The following is a 17,027-nucleotide window of genomic DNA, read 5'->3' as shown; positions in this document are numbered from 1 at the left end:
GGCTATGGGATTGGGCTACTTTTCTGCTTTTATTTTACAACGGTACTATGAAGTAAGAAATTATTGCATAAAATGAATCTGACATAAATTCGCAGTGACTAAAACTCATGTTATGGAATTTTTATTACTATTTATGAGGAATACTCTGAACCATAATTATTATCATCACATTTTCACATAAAATTATAAAAATAAAATAATTCATGAACACAGTAATTCCTGAGTTTACAGAAATTAACTTTACTCTTTTCTACAATGAAGAATCTGATCTCAAATATCATCATGAAGAAAATGCATTAATTTCATATGCAAAAGATCAATAATAGATTTATTTTGTAGGTCTTCCGAATCTAAGATTGGTGACATGATGAAGCAATATGCCCCTCTGCTGAAGATGTACACAGAATATGTGAAAAACTTTGATAATGCAATGAATTTAATAACTCTGTGGTCCGAAAAAGCGCCAAAGTTTGCAGCAATTATTAAAGAAATACAGGTAAAGCTTCAATTTTTGTTGGTTTGAATGTTTTTGATTTTTCTTGATCTATTAATAATTCAGATTTTTTTTAGAAAAAATCAAAAAAAGAGAAAATCAAAAGATTCAGCATGGACTCCATAGTAATTCACAGGTCTTTGTGTGCTGTTCGTCCTTCATACTTTTATTTCCGAATGACAATGAAAGAACTGTTCAACCAAAACTCTTCAAAGTTTATAAAATCAAAGGGACCATAAATGCAGGCCAAGTTTGGTTAAGATATGGATTGCATTTTCTTTTCAAGAGTTTTGTCCATTTGTAACAAATTTGAAATGTGGGGGTATCTGTGATGACCAGATCAGCTCTCTGTAGTTAATTTTAAGATATCTGAAAGATAATATAAATTCACTATACCATTATAGATGACTCCAGAGTGTGGCTGTCTAACTTTGCAGCATCACATGTTAGAACCAGTGCAAAGAATACCCAGATATGAAATGTTGCTCAAAGGTTTGTTGTATTTTTTTCAAAAGTTATTCCATGTTTGAAATGTGAATTTTTTTATGTATGGACTCTATTATGGGTACATAATCATTCAGCATTACAGAATAAATAAAAAGAAATTAACCTGTGAAATAACATACATATTCACATATCACAAATTTAAAAATAGAAATAGTTTTTTGTTTACAAAGAATGGCCCACAAAACAAAATTCTAGAAAAAAATTACATGTATGCACACAGCAAAAGAAAAATATAGTGTAAGTACTTAGATTAGTTTTGTTTCTCTTTCAACAGATTACCTCAAACGTCTTCCAGAAGATGCTGCTGACAGAGAAGATGCTCAAAGTATGTACTAACTTGTTAAATAGACAGTATAGTGGATATTGGCATAAGAGCTGCAATCCACATGAATTAAATACAAGTTAAATAAGTAACACACCCTATTGCACAAGGAACACCTTTTTGATTCACCAAGTAAAAAGACTGGACATTAAAGTGCATTAAATATTTTTCATGTTTTCCATACCTTGTTAGAGAAGTTACAGTTTCTGATGGAAATGATTTTCAGAAAATTTGCAATTAGAGGCAATGGTGGGATGGTCCACTAAAAATTTGCTAAATGAAGTGCCTATTACTGTATGAAGGGTATAAAATTTGGCAATTTTGAGGGCAAAAATTTTGCTGATTCTAATTTTGGTCCAATTGTTCACTAAGTACTTACATCAGAGTTCATTTTTTGTGGAGTTTAATTTGATGTTTTCGAACATAATGCTAAAATAAGCCAAAATTAGCACCCCATGAAAAATATCAGACACACAATACTATATTGTGTAGTAATGTATAGGTTGGACCTTGTTTACTTGTACATGTAATGATCTGATGACACCACTTTAAGTGTTGAAACATGTGGACCAGAATAACGAACTGACCTGTGACCTCTATGGGTGTTGTTATCTTGTTCTGTAGTATTAATCTGTTTAAGGAAATAGACCTAGGATAAGGGACGTAACACTTGAAATCAGTGATATGTTTTTATCAAATTCAATTTCACCAAGGCCTATCAACCTTTCATTTAAAACAGAATGAAATCAGTCCAAGTTACATCGAGGCTTACATGAGATGTAAAATGCTGAATACAAACTTTCCAATGATTTGTAAGGGTTGTATCTCTTATCCTGGGTCTACCTTCTTAGTACCATACTGCTCATTTGATATCCACTCTGCAATTGCCCTATTGCTCTTTCTCCAAGTCACTGTATTAAATTACATTTACAGTAAGTAATCTATGGAAGAAAAAAAAACCCTATGGTAATTACTTTTAATAAGTTCTGTTCAATAAAGATGATATATATGTAATCTTTATGTTACAGTTGCCTTAGAAATGGTGACAACTGCAGCTACACACTCAAATGAAGCCATGAAGAAAATTGTAAGTACCTGGTTCTTCGTCTTCTGTGAATTATGTAGTTTATGTAGAAAATATAACAATTCCATTATTTCTTTTGGGCTCTGATTACAAAAAGCTGATTATTCTTTCATTTTTATACCAAATTCTTCAAAATGATTCATGTCATTAATTCAAACATAAAAAAAACCTTTCTTGAGCTTTTGGAACTACTGTGATTTACTTGTTTAGGGATAAATCAGAGAAAAAAAAATTCGAAAAATTTTAATTTTAAACATTCTCTTTCATTGGCAGGATAGTTTTAATAAGTTATTGAACATAGTTAGGAAGATCGACACCCATGATAACCTTATCAGTCCTACAAGGGAGTTAGTACGAGAGGGTAGGATCACAAAGATATCAGCCAGAGGAGGGGAAAGACAGGAACGATTTCTTTTCTTAGTATGTATCACATTCATTTCAATTTTGGAAACGTCATTTTCATTGAGGTCTTGGGTAGGTCATAGGTAAGATAACAAAAAATTGCAGTGTGATCAGCAAGCGGACCTGAAATTCAAAATGAATTTTAAGATTATGAGACTTTGATATTTAAGAATTTTAGATTTTTTTTTTTATGTTTTGAGACATATTTATAAGTTAATTAAGGCAAAATGTAAAATGAGGGTAAGGATAATTTTCTGGAATTTTTTCACTGTAACAGTAGAATAAAACTACACAACTTGAAAAGTGCAAAATGAAAATGATATAAAGTTAATCATTAAAAAAATATTTACCAATAAACATACATAAAACATTTAAAAAGGACAAATCCTTAATAGCAAGATGTAGTATACAATTATTAATTTTCCAGCTGTGTCATCTCAGAGATTTCAAAATGTTTTAGTAAATGTCTATACATTAATCAGTTATGTTTATTTAACAGTTCAATGATCTGATGTTGATCTGTTGTGAACCATTGCTGGGCAGCTACAAGATTAAATCACAATTAGAAATGGAAGGCATGGAGGTAGGTTTCTAGAGTTCAGGGTCCTGAAGGTAACCATAGGTGTCCCCTGAGATGTATGTAGAGTGTGTTCAGATTTCACCTGAAGGTGTCCATTGGTGCATAGGGTTTGTCTAGATAATGAAGAGTTCAGTGTTTGTTAAGATTTCAACTGAAGGTGCCCATAGGTGCTCATGATTTCTCTTAGTTTGAAAGATCCCAATAATGAACTGTAGTAAATTTAAAGATATGCACACATATTACCCATAAACCCTACAGAAAGTGGTAAAAGCAGAATGCTTACTTCATGTTCACTTACTAAATGTACTACTCTCATTTTGTTTACTTGTATAAATTATAGAAATCATCAATTTACTTGCTAAGCCGAAGTCTGGGTCTTTGTAAGATTCTCTAATGATAAATTGTGTGATATATGTGTAAAGTGTGAAAGAATTATCATTTGTAGGGTGCAAATTGTTGTTTGGTCAATGTAGCATTATTTGATATTAGGGTTGTAACAATTCCACTCTGCTGATACATATCACAATTCTTAGCTGGACAATCCAATTCATTTCATGATTTTTACAGACATGTCTTATTTGTGTTATTTCATTTACAGTTTAACAAATTTTAAAAAATACACATAATTATGTCCATAGGTTTTGACTAGCCTTTATTTATTACACTTTATGCATATCTTAAATGTTTAATACATCAGATAAATCTGTTCATGATTGATAAATAAAATTTTTAGCAGTCAATACTTTGTTTTTGACTGCCAGTTAAGCTAAATGAGGTGTAGATTTCCAGATCGTAACCAAAAAGATCATGATGCACTGATGCACCAGTGGGTTGTTACTTCCCTTTTTTATATTGACCCTTAAAGAAACTGGTAATCTTATTGAATCTATAATTATTTTTATTGAATCAATTAAATGATGCAAAACCACAAAAGTTGCTTCCAACAAATAAGAGTTCTTTCACAGTATTAAGCATTGTCATTGTACTTTCTTACATATTGCATACTTCCTTGCTTGCTCGTATAGATATTAAATTAAGATTTTAAAGAAGCTTTTTTGAAAGGAGACTTTTCATATTACTATAGCTGATAAATTGCATATATGTTGGCCCTGCTTTATGTAATGTAGATAAATCGTAGTTATTGGATGTTAACCTTTAATTTGGATGATTTCTAGAGAATATTAGAGTGTTGTGATATTGTAGATTATGGAACGCAGTGATAAATGTCTCCGATGGGTAGGTTAGATCAACCTGTAGTTATCTCCCCTCATTCCTGCTTGTTTAGCTTCCCTTTCATTGTAACCTCTGTTTGAAAAATTTCAGACAGTCATGATTAGCTTAAACTTTGCAGAAGAATATAGCCAAACTTTATGCAAAGTGACATCCCAAATTTACATGTTGCTTTACCAAAGGATTTATATGCCCCACCGACACAGTTCAGGGCATATAGAAATCTGTCAGTTTGTCCATCCTTTCCTATGTCTGTTATCACAACTCTGGAAATAATGATATTTTATAATTTTGAAGAAAAATGTAAAGAGACATCAGTGATGCATTGACAAATTTCTATTTTTGTTATTTTTTTTAGAAAGAATTTAATAGAACTTATAAAGCTGTTATTGTTGGGTTTTTTTTTTTAAGAAAGAAGGGTTGTCTACTATTTCATATATAAAAGATCACTGTGTTTGTCTATTTTGATTTGAAATACACAAATAGTTCTATTTTTTTATTAGAAAATTTCCAAATACTTTTTTTAAGCATTTTTAGAAAGATAATTTTAGGCTCAATCAGTTTTTGAAAACTTCACTATTTGTGACATTTCTAAATGTACAAAACTATATATACTTTGAAAAAGAAGAATGAAACGGTTTTGTTGGAAACACTCATATTTATTTAAAGTAAACTATAACCCAAGTCCATATCATTTCTCAATTTGTCACTATTTACCAAAATACAGTGAAATCAATCTAAACTGAACCCTGAATAATCCAAAAATATATCAAAACCAGAGACTTTTTAAAGTCCCCTTATATAAATTTAAATATGTTGTAAACCTTGATAAACACCTGTCTAAACAGAGCTAATTTTAAAGTTCAAAAGGTGTTTGCTTTAGACAAGTTTCACTGTATATATACTGTGCACATTATGATAGAACTGTCTCACAGCTTGCTTTCCAGTCCTGTCTGTCATCCATAATATCACATGATCATTTGATATATATAGCCTGCTGGTTATGGGTCTTCTTATTGTGTATTCAACCTACTCAAGTTATTTTCCAATATTGTGCATGGTTCATGTGGGATTTAACTTTAGAATGGCTTGGTTGAATGGAATTTTTGAACCAGCGAGGTTTTAAACTTAAAAAATTGATAGGATGTAGTATTTTCTATGTGATTTGGTTTAAAATCTAATTTTTACAATATAAAATGTTGAAACTCCATTCGTTCTAACTCCAATGTCAGTAATTAACTTGCCAGCAAACCTATTGGAATAGTTTACTTACAAGCACTGTGCTGTAATAATTTGATTTCAAAGATATTGTACCAAGGACATTGTTTTCTCAGCTTGTGATTAGGCATCAAAAACTAATGGTAATACTAGTTTCTTGTAGTGTTTTAGCCTTGCAAAAATGTGATAAAGGCCATTGTTAGTGTAAAATCCTTCAACACTAAATGATTTCTGTAAATCTGTCTGTGCAACAACAATTTGTGTACCAGCTGATGATGTGTGAACAGTGAGATATTTCAAAAGGGAGACAATAGAAATTTGTGGATACATGTCAATTTTTTTTTCATTAAATATTGATTCATGAATTTTCTTTAAACTTTCCGTCTAAGTTCTTAATTTTTTAATTTAAGATTTTGTTGAGAATACATGATAAAATGAAAAGACTTAACCATGAAATGCAAATAAAAAATCCTAAGGAAATAGCTTTTCATCAGTATTTAGGGCAGAATTATTCTGAAAGGATTACTAGCTGAAGAAGTAAAATTTTGTATTTTGCATCAGTTTCCTTTAGTTAATGGAAAAAATGAATTCTCTTTTATTTTGCTTACATTATTTTGACATAAATATAGATTTTTTAAATTGTGGTTAAAACAATTTTAATTAAAATTTTTAGTATACAGAGTTCAAAAAGCTGTTTGAGATTGGTTACTTCACTTATAATAAAGTATGATTGACATGTGTAGTAACACTCCCATTTCTTTGTTTCAGATCCTTGAGGGGGAGAGTATAGACATTCCTAATACATTCTATGTAAAAAGTCGACAGAAAATTATCCAGTTTTTAGATGAGTAAGCTTAATTCAATTGATTTTATTTCTACTTTTCATTATTCATTTTTCTTGAAGTTGTGGATTGGAATTTTTTAAGACAATGTTAGCTAATGGATTTTGTTGTGGGTATGGAAACTGTTAAACTTGTGATTCTTGATACATTATTTATACATGTATTGCCATAAAAGTCTAGGTACCTACTTATAGAGAAAGACATTTGGGAAAATTGTTCTCATATTCTAGCTTAATGTATATTACTAATGTGCTAAAATTTTCATTGAGAGAACGATAAAAAAATCTACATGCACATACTGGTTCCTTGTTTCTGATAATGTTTTCTTAATTTGATCACAGGAATGCCAGTGGAGAGCCTGCTGGATGGTGTCAGGTGAGTACCAGTTCACCTTGTATAAACTAGATACAAATTTTGCTAGAGAACTATCACCTGTGTAATCTATCTTATACTTCAGTTTTGTTTTGTTTGTTTTTTAAATAAATGAAATTGTCTCTCTGTTTTTGAACTTCTTTACTTTATGTTTTGTATTTTAATTTTATAAAAAGAAGAAATAAAGTTTTACAGATGAAATAAAATCCTAGATATTTTTTTTATTCTAAAGCTTTGTATGATAGCAAAGAAGGGAAATGACTTTTAGACCATTTTTTTTATAGCGAATTATTTTGTAATGATTGACATTTGTCATGTATTTTTTAAGATTTACTTCAACAATTGTATTATTTAGAATGAAAGGAATGCAAACTTTTTTTATAAGAAGTCCTTATAAAATACAAATACTTGTAATTTATGCTACTGACTGTTTCTATTTTATTTCAGACAATTAGAAAAACCATAGATACTTATAAAAGAAGAATGTCGCTGAAATATGAGGAGGCTAAGAGAGCTAGTGGCGTAAGTTTACCTTTGTTTTGTACCTTGTCAATATATATTATCTTCTGATTTTTTTTTTAATTCTTCAGTTTTTTTTTTTTAATTCTTCAAAGTTTTTTTTTTAGATGTAATACTATGACATTGTATTCTATATGTATACCTGTCTTAAATTATGAGGCAGAAAGATAAAAGCTCAAAAACCTTCTTATATGTGTTCATCTTTTAACATGAGAAAATTAGTTTATAGACGGTTTCAATACTGATTTTCTCCAAAAAATTTTGACTTAAAATTAAAATAAGACATAAGTAGGAGAATCTTAAGTAGCAAATACTTGCACTTGGTGTTTTCTAAGAGTTATCATTCTTGAATGGTTTGATTTAATTGGGAGAGGAATGCATGTTTTTTTTTCAAAATACTGATCTGTATTCAGGAAGGACTATAGTAACATAAAATATGGCATATGTAGATAGAAAAATCATCCTTCATTCAGTTGGTTTTTCTGCACCTTGAATCACCTCTACCATTGACATTGTCTGAATTTTAAATGAAATGGTACTTAAGTAGTAGTCTTTGTAAGAATCATGCAAATTCTGTAATACATGATACACCCCAAAAAAGGCTACACATTTATATTTTTGTTATTAAGTTGCTTTATAGGTCTATATGATAAAATTTATAATAATTCATTCCAGTCTGTCTGCTCTTAGGATGATCCACAGTGAAAATCCAACAGTTTTTATTGTACTTTAGTGTCATTTACAGAGTAATCTTCCTTTAAATAATTTTGAATTCTACAGTACATTCTATATACCGGTAATTCTTATCTCCTAAGAGTATGGGTTATATGAAAAGCCATATGTCAATTTTTGTTAACTATAACATTTTAAACAAAATATCAAAAATAAAAATATGTAAGCTTTTCAACCATGAATCACATTTTGCATGATTCTTATCAGGAGTACTATTTAATTCTTCTAGTGTAAACCTGTATCATGTGACTCCTATTTTCAGCTCTGAAATTGTTACTTTTATTGTCTTTTAACCAATTTATTAGAACCTTGTTTAAGTGAAGACAGGTTTTATTGTATTGATTTATACCTAAACTTTGATGGAACTGAAGAATTGAATGTCTTACTTTCAGATGTCAGATAATGTCAACTTAGGTACTGTTGCACCCAAATGGATTAAGGATGATGAAGTTACAATGTGTATGAAGTGTGCTGTCAAATTCACTGCTATCCGACGACGTCACCATTGTAGAGCTTGTGGAGATGTAAGTTAACATTATTTCTTGCTGCTGTTCAGGAAATCAAGGCAATCTTGTATGGCTACATGTAGGTATGTTTGTGTCAACAACAATGTTCATACAATTTTGTGGCAGTTTGGAAAAACCATATGAAAATTAGAAATGTATAGAGACCTTATAATGGACAATATTTGACTGTTGTATGTCCCTGATATTATTTACAACAAAGGGAAGTAATAAGCTTTTAATGCTTTCAAGTTTGATTGATGTTTATTATTGTGTTTTTATTTTTTATTAATAACTTGTTTTTTTTATTTTTGAAACACTTCTTTCTTTGTTTTTTTTGTCTTAATCTGAATTTACCATTTATTATTATTTTTGCTTCAATTCATTTTCAAAGTGGTGATTAGTTGGAAATGTTATTTGTTTGGATGAGACTGAAAGAATGGTGGTAACTTCTGTTAAAAAAATATTTAAAGAAACTTCTTTTGTAGGTTGTTTGTGGCAAATGTTCTTCCAAAAAAGTGCCTTTACGTTATGACAACAATCATTTCAACCGTGTTTGTGATAACTGCTATAGTGTTCTCAAAAGTGATGAGGATGATCATTCAACACCAACAAATGAAAAACATTCAACAAAAAAGAAAAAGGATATCCTACAGGTATTTATACATATAGCTAATTGAATATGAGTGGTACCATTTACAAGAGCTCTGGTTAAAGTTACTGTGGAATAGAATATCTCCTATGGTAGAGTTATGCCTTACTTATGGAGAAGAAAGTTACCTTTTTCTATTCTATTGAGCACATAGGTGATGCATTTTTTAACAGCTGTTCAAATATGGCCATGATCAAGTTATCCACTTTACAAACCTAGAAATGAATGAACAGTGGTACAATTTATTTTTCATCTACTGTAATTGCTTTAGCAAGAATTTAGAACTTTGACTTCTCTATTTAACTTGGCTCTTAGCTATTTTAGAACTTTGACTTCTCTATTTAACTTGGCTCTTAGCAATTTTAACATTGCACTTGATATACAAAATTGTGTCCATACTCTTTAATTGATGAACTTGTTCAAGCTTTTTGAAAATGTTATGTGCCGAACTTAGGTCAAAAACTAAATTTTTATGCAAGTCAGCTGGGTCTAATTAGTTAGTTAAATGCTCTTTGTTGAAGATAAAGGGAGACTTTGGTCTAAGGAAATACATGTACTTTGTTCTGTATTTCATTGTTAAAACTATCAGTACTTTCAGACTAGAAAAGTGAATTTTTCCAACAAGTGTGTGGTATATTGAAACCACTTTGTCAATTGGTTCATCTGTCTAAATTTCATTGCAATTATCTCAACTTTCAATAGAAGGATAAATTTCAATTTCCGAAAATGGTACTTGACTTTAGATAATTCGGGCAAAAGTAGTAAATAATTTTAGTTGCTGTTTTTGTTTGACTTTCAAAGTACCAGTATATAAGTTGGAGTATAACTAGTATGGCAAAATATATAACTTTATATTTAACTTACTTTGGTTCTGTAAATTTTAGGTGAATGCCAGTGATCCTTCAGTACTGTCAGGCTACCTTTATATCAGCCAAGACAAATGCAAAAGTTGGCATAAACGATGGGTAGCAATTCATAATAACTTTGCCATGTACATTTTCAAAGCACATCAGGTAGGCATGGTAAAATATATTAGATTTGTTTATTTTCCACTAACAAAGTTACTTGAGTATAAGGAAATTGTTTTTCATGAGCAAAACACATTACATTAGAATAAGGAAAATATGTTGAAACTCTCAAAAGTATGAGAAAAAAAACTACATTATCAATTAGAAAAACTGTTTCCTTTCTTAAACATTTCGTTAAAAAAAATTGTAACAATTTTTGAATTTCTCAAGGGAACTTTCTGTCAGGAACATTTTATTATAATGAGATACTGACATCTAAATTAGAACTCAAAGTGGATTTTTCTAGATTCTGATTGGCTAGAAGACTAATAAAGGGCATGAATAAACTTTTTACTTTTTGAATTTTATAAGGGACATATTTCTCTTCTCAGGTTAAAAAATATTTAAATATGTTTTTTATATTTTATAGGATCCTTATGCTATTGCATCAATACCTCTTCCTGGTTATACTGTCTTAGAAGTAGATAAAACAGAGACTGCTGATAGGGAAAATGTGTTCAAAGTTTCACACATCAAAGCTCAGACTTACCTTTCCTCAGAAACAGTCACCAGCAAAGAAAAGTAGGTTATTTTCATTTTGTTGAATGCATTAGCATCCTTGAAAATAAATAAATACCAAGCTAGCATTAATTTTTTCCTTTTTGAGGTTGATTATTCCTATTATTTAGACCGTAGTTTTTTTTTATTAAATTTTCCTTGTGTAAAATGTTTTTTTTTGTATTTTACCAAAAAAGTATTATTTCAGGAATATATTCATGTTTTAAAATTGCTTAACAAAATGCATTCCAATTCTGTGCTTCAAGTGATTTGAGAAAACAAATCTATGACAGATAATTTGTTAGCTGATTTATTGAGATATTCATTTTAAAATATCTCAAACTTTGGTATCTTGTAACATTCATCCTGTCTTGTTTTGAAAGTCATTCATACAAGAGTTTATCTTTGAATTAAAGCAAGACTAGTATAATTTTGTAAAAGTAAAAGAACAGAAATAATTGACAATACAGTTTCCTTACTTGAAACACTGTGCAAATGTACTGTACAGATATATTGATTCTCCTTTACAAGTGAGTTTTCTCCACTTAAGATGGTAAAATTTAGATTTTCAACACAATATCTTCAACAAGTAGACATAGTTTAAATCAACCCTAGGCTGAAAGAGAATCTGTTTCTCCCATGAAATATGTAGAAAACTTGGAAAATTTAAAATGGCAGGAGATTTCTCATAGAAATTTAAAAAGCCCCATGGTTAAAAAGACACAGTTTTTAATCACTTGTTCAGAAAGGGAGAAATTATAATAATCATGTAACCCACTGACAAATCAATTGTCCTTGTAGTACAAATGTATTATCCAAAAGTTCTATTGTATCACAAAAAAAACTCTACTTAACTTTTTTATCTTGCAGATGGATAAGTGTATTACAAAAGGTAGTAATAGCAGAACTTCCTGATGATGTAACAGAAGAAGACATTTCAAAGAGAGACTCATCATCAAGTAATGAAAGTATTGAAAACCAACAAGCACATTTGTAGCAGTAGGAGAGTTAGCAGTTCTGTGATTACTGTGTATAAAATGTCTGTGGTCTTTTCTCATTCCAAGCAATAGATGTTTGTGTAACACAACCAGGTAGAGATGTGTGATGTGATCAAGTGCTGTTGTTAGTGCTCGTCAGAACACTCCATTGACTGTCAGATTTTTGCAGCATTTTGGACAGTTGGTGCATAAATACTACTCAAGAAGAGGACTTTTATAGCGACATACAATTACTTTGAAAATAGTTTATTGCAATCGACCCATTGTAATCTCTATGATCAAACATCTGTTTTCATAACATGGTGTTACATCACTTTTTAAGAAATATACGGGGGATTTGTATTTTCCTATTATGGCAGCTTAACTGACAATCAGTTATAATTTGACAGGAATTTGTAAGACCAAACAGGAACCATGAATTCAATGACAAAAGTTGCAGTTTCTGTCTACAGGCCTACTATGAGAAAAAAAAATTGTACAATGAGCATATTTATTATAGTGAATGAAGTTCTCGTCTGTTTAAAAATTGATCTCTAGACTATAGACTATATCTGTCTCACAGATAGAATATACTATGGTTTATCAATTCTCGTGCGTTTGTTTAGTATGTACTAAAAAGGCAAGTGTTCAAGTACGTTTCTTAGGTTGAAAGGTCCATGATCAGTTTAAAACTAAAGCGAGGGAAAATTTAGAAGTCATTATGATGCAAATACTGTCTGTATAAATAATGTAAGGCAATTGACCTATAAAATCTTCATCTTTGAAAAGGCTGCTTTTATTAAATGATCTTGTAACCCTGATCTCCCATCGGATCTTGGAAAAAAATTGAAAATTAAAGCCAAAGACCCACCTTGGGAAAATACAAGTCATTTATGAAGTATATATATAAATAATGGAAGTTTATGGACCAATAAAATCTTCATATTTTGAAAAAGGCCCCTTTCTAAGAAAAGAGCTGTTCTGATGACCCTGCTCTTGAATCCTTCCCCTCAATGGACCCTGAGGATAACTCAATCTTTCTGTCACAGTCTTATTTGTAAGGTTATTGAAGAAATTAATAGTGAACAGTACATGAAATGACTGAAGCTTTTGTCAATTGATAGCATGAACACATGATTTGTAGTAAAAACTTTATGTGGTGGTATTATTTTACACTTGTTCAGAGAAAACAAGATTTAGTTCATAAAATTTAATAATTTAAGTAGCCCAAAAGCTCTTTGGTCTCTTTATTTGCATTTATTCCTACATGGCAAAGAAGATTTCATGATTTTCTTCACCACCATGCCAATATCACAGAAATAAGCTTAAAACTTTAACAAAAATTTTTTTTTTATTTGTTTGCAGTGGCTGGTGGGCCCTTACTTAGTTTATTTCCTACATCATAAGCAATGCATTAATCAAATGATGAACACTTTCAGTGATGTTATGCTTTTTGTGATATCTTTGTTGTGTATAGAGAATTTGTTCCTATGTTGTTATTCAATTTACAGTGAATATGATGATAATGTTCAGGGAATAGAATTGGTCTTTACTTGATTGCATGACCATCACTTATGGAATTTTCTTAGGTAGTTAAATGAACAAATAAAAGGTGATTTGAATTTTCTATCATTTAAATCTACATGTTGTATATATGATAGAAAGTTTAAATCTCCTTGTCGGTTTCCCTTTTAAGAGGGAGTCCATACAAAAACCAGGCAGTGGGTGGCACATGAAAAATTTTGTTTTAAAAAAACTTTCATCCATTTCATATCACAACTTCACCCTTTCTCAAAGTTGAATGCAAGTTTTTGATTAATGTCAATGATTAAAGAGAAATAAATTACATAGAAAGTATTGAAATTCATTGAAGAAAGGGAGATAAACATGGAAAGCATTGAAATTCATTGAAGAAAGAGAGATAACTCATTAATTTCAGCAAAATTTGGTTGCTTTGTTAGGGAACTGTAAAATCATTTTCTGAGCTTTATGCTACTTGACATTAAAACAAAAAATTCAGTGGGATAAAATTAACCCTGTGTCATACATAGTCATGTTGCTTTTTTTGTATTGACAACCTCTTAACTACCTAAGAAAGTAGTCATAGCCATTTAATCTTGGGAAGGCCAGCTCTATCTCCTGAAGTTAACCATGTTACTCACTGTAAATTCAAAGTGCTTTTGTTATTGTTGCATTTTGTTGTAAATTCATGTAATTTTTTTTTAATTCAGTTTGCAAATTATATGTTAATTTTTATTTACCAGTGATTTATGTTGACAAACTATGTTCAAGTTTTAGATATTTATTGCAGTAAATGTTTTAACTTGAAAACTTGTCAAAGATTTTTTTGTATAGTCCTAGCCTTGCTATATTGACAGTGATTTAAAATAAGCAGAAACATCTTGCCTTTTTAAAATTCTTTCATACTTGTGATCAATATTAAACTGCTTTACAATAGACAGACTTATTATGGTCATGCTATGAAAAAGATTTTTAGCTTTTTATACATTTTACATGTGACCATTTGGATTGTGGAATCCTATATTGTTCTCTGATGGTATCCCTGTTATTCTTGATTCTAGAACTGGCTACTAGATATATACTGCTAAACAATTTAATTTTCATCCTAAACAAACCATTTCCAATCTGCCACATTTGCAAAACACTATGGTTACTTTTTTTTAAAGTTAAAGTATCCAATTAGCCCTACTTTTATGAAATCTGCTTCTTTCTGTATACTGAAGGTTAAATTCTTCCTTGTCAGGAAAGTATATACATGTTGAATAGTTTGCATGTGATGTTTATTTACCACAAGAAGTTCCAAAATTATCAGGCAATGTTGAAACGGCCTAGTAAAAAAATCTTTAGAATTATCTATAATTTGAATCATTATGTCAAAACTTCATCATATTTTTAATATGTGATAGCTAATTTTGTTACTGGCTTGGTTATATTTATAGTGGTTATAAACTCATACTTTCATTATACAGTTTGTATTTTTATAGATTATCAACGTAAGTTCTCATATCAAACACAAAAATCGTAAGATTTTGTTTTCAATAAAAATGAAATAAAGTGCATGTGTACTGAATCAGAAACAAAACCTTATTGGTAGTTTTTTTGAATGGTAACTTTTTTTTTATTTTAGTTGTTCAACAGAACAGTTGATATTTTACTTTTTTTCTGATCCCACTCACATGGAACTAAGTTTAGTTTTAAGTTGAATATTTACACGTGATCATTTTGAAAACATTTTTCATATTTTTTTACATTGAAATTGTAATATGGTGCTAATACTAATACCATATTGATAATACATTGTCAAAATAAATCTAATATATTGTATCTTTGTTGTTTTATTTATTCTTAAACCAAATGTATGATTTACTTCCTGGTTATAATGACTGCAGTTAATGAGATTTCTCAAAAGCTGCTACAGCCAGGAAAACAGTTAACTTCAAGAAAAAGAGTTGGTCTTCCTTCGAATTAACGGCTGTTACCTGATAAAATTCCTTGATTAGTGAACTGGACAATTGAGAAAGACTTTCTAACATAAATTTAAATAGCTATGGAATATCTTATTGTCAAATGTTCAATTAACTACACAAGGCATTTCATTAGGTAATTGTTATTTAAGGAGGTAAGGAGGTAGACCTAGGGTAAGGGACAAAACTCATGAAATCAGTGATATGTTTATATCATATTCAATTTCACCAAAGCCTTTCAAGCTTTCATTTGGAACAGAATGAAATAAATTCAAGTTACTTTGATGCTTACACAAGATTGATATAAAGAGCCTGAATACAAACATTCCAATGATATTTAAGAGTTGTGTCCCTTACCTTAGGTCTACCTCCTTAATCAAAGGTAGACCGATTCTATCCCTTGAAATAACTTTTTAACTCTCTGTAATAAGACTTTGGTAGTTCAACAACTATCAGCAAATGTTATAATACTAATTGATTTGATTATTCAGGTAATTCATGCTTGCTGCCAAATCAAAAGGTTGACATGAAAGTATATCACCCCATTCTGAGGCATTATGACAAAAGCCACCTAATTTCCAATATGCAATAAAACTTGGCAGAAAAACAGTGTCTACTGAATTGAAATTTATAAGGCCAACATAAATTGTACATGCAACATTTGCTAAAACTCTTCTACTAACTCATTAGGTTTGAAAATAAGGTTTTGATAAAAAATAAATACTGAATATTCATTCCTAAATTATAGCTAATATAAGAATCCTGGATTCAGATTGATTGATAGCAAGTATATTTCTCGCCTGAATATAGTTGAAATATTGCTGCTCGGGCGTTAAATCCCAAGTGTCTACTGAATTGAAATTTATAAGGCCAACATAAATTGTACATGCAACATTTGCTAAAACTCTTCTACTAACTCATTAGGTTTGAAAAAATGGTTTTGATAAAAAATAAATACTGAATATTCATTACTACATTATACCTAACATAAGAATCCTGGATTCAGACTGATTGATAGCAAGTATATCTCTTGCCTGAATATGGTTGAAATATTGCTGCTCGGGTGTTAAACCCCAAAAATCAATCAAGCAAGTATATTTCAAACAATTTTTTAAAAAATATTGGTAATTTTTACATCTGCAAGGGTAAATGCACAAAAAACATGCCTTTTTCCTCCTTTGCCAAAATGTACACAATATGCCTATTTTACCATTGTGAAAATTCATTTGGAAATTGACAGGGAGGAATATTTTTTGGCGATTACCCTTCCCTGCCATGATATATCTATTCAAAACTTCAATAGAAAGTGTAAAAGACAAATTGTTTGCACACTGAAAGTTATAAACCACCTACTTTAATTGCATCCATAAAAATCCCCAGATAACCAATAAGACAATCATATAACCAGATAACCTAATGAATTAACTGGATAATTCTTCAAAATAGTAATGAAACAAACAAAATCCTTGTCTGTGATAATTATCCAAAAAGGACTGAAACCGATGAAGCTAACAAATAATGATTAAAAGAACTTTGCAGCCATA

General features: G+C 30.1%; 1 protein-coding gene across 6 annotated transcripts in view; it reads left to right on the top strand.

The window, feature by feature from the left end:
• Positions 1 to 15,343, top strand: part of LOC148627793 (FYVE, RhoGEF and PH domain-containing protein 2-like) — a 53,355-nt gene extending 38,012 nt beyond the window's left edge. For 5 of the 6 annotated variants that reach the window (XM_088579066.1, XM_088579093.1, XM_088579086.1 and 2 more), the window contains 15 exons: positions 340 to 496; positions 898 to 985; positions 1,275 to 1,325; positions 2,351 to 2,409; positions 2,680 to 2,826; positions 3,308 to 3,391; positions 4,592 to 4,624; positions 6,605 to 6,684; positions 7,020 to 7,053; positions 7,498 to 7,572; positions 8,694 to 8,825; positions 9,293 to 9,460; positions 10,341 to 10,469; positions 10,894 to 11,045; positions 11,892 to 15,343. In XM_088579066.1, coding sequence (XP_088435192.1) covers positions 340 to 496; positions 898 to 985; positions 1,275 to 1,325; positions 2,351 to 2,409; positions 2,680 to 2,826; positions 3,308 to 3,391; positions 4,592 to 4,624; positions 6,605 to 6,684; positions 7,020 to 7,053; positions 7,498 to 7,572; positions 8,694 to 8,825; positions 9,293 to 9,460; positions 10,341 to 10,469; positions 10,894 to 11,045; positions 11,892 to 12,018 — 1,516 coding nt within the window. In that variant the 3' untranslated portion in view covers positions 12,019 to 15,343. The remainder of the gene's footprint in view (positions 1 to 339; positions 497 to 897; positions 986 to 1,274; positions 1,326 to 2,350; positions 2,410 to 2,679; positions 2,827 to 3,307; positions 3,392 to 4,591; positions 4,625 to 6,604; positions 6,685 to 7,019; positions 7,054 to 7,497; positions 7,573 to 8,693; positions 8,826 to 9,292; positions 9,461 to 10,340; positions 10,470 to 10,893; positions 11,046 to 11,891) is intronic. The other variant, XM_088579077.1, reaches the window with a different exon arrangement.
• The last annotated feature ends 1,684 nt before the right edge of the window (positions 15,344 to 17,027 follow it).

Source organism: Perna viridis, chromosome 1 (assembly GCF_037379345.1).
Source record: "Perna viridis isolate PV_CMFRI_1.1 ecotype Kerala chromosome 1, ASM3737934v1, whole genome shotgun sequence".
NCBI classification, from domain to species: domain Eukaryota; kingdom Metazoa; phylum Mollusca; class Bivalvia; order Mytilida; family Mytilidae; genus Perna; species Perna viridis.
Note: the sequence above shows the minus strand (reverse complement) of the source record. Positions and strands in the feature narration are given on the sequence as shown.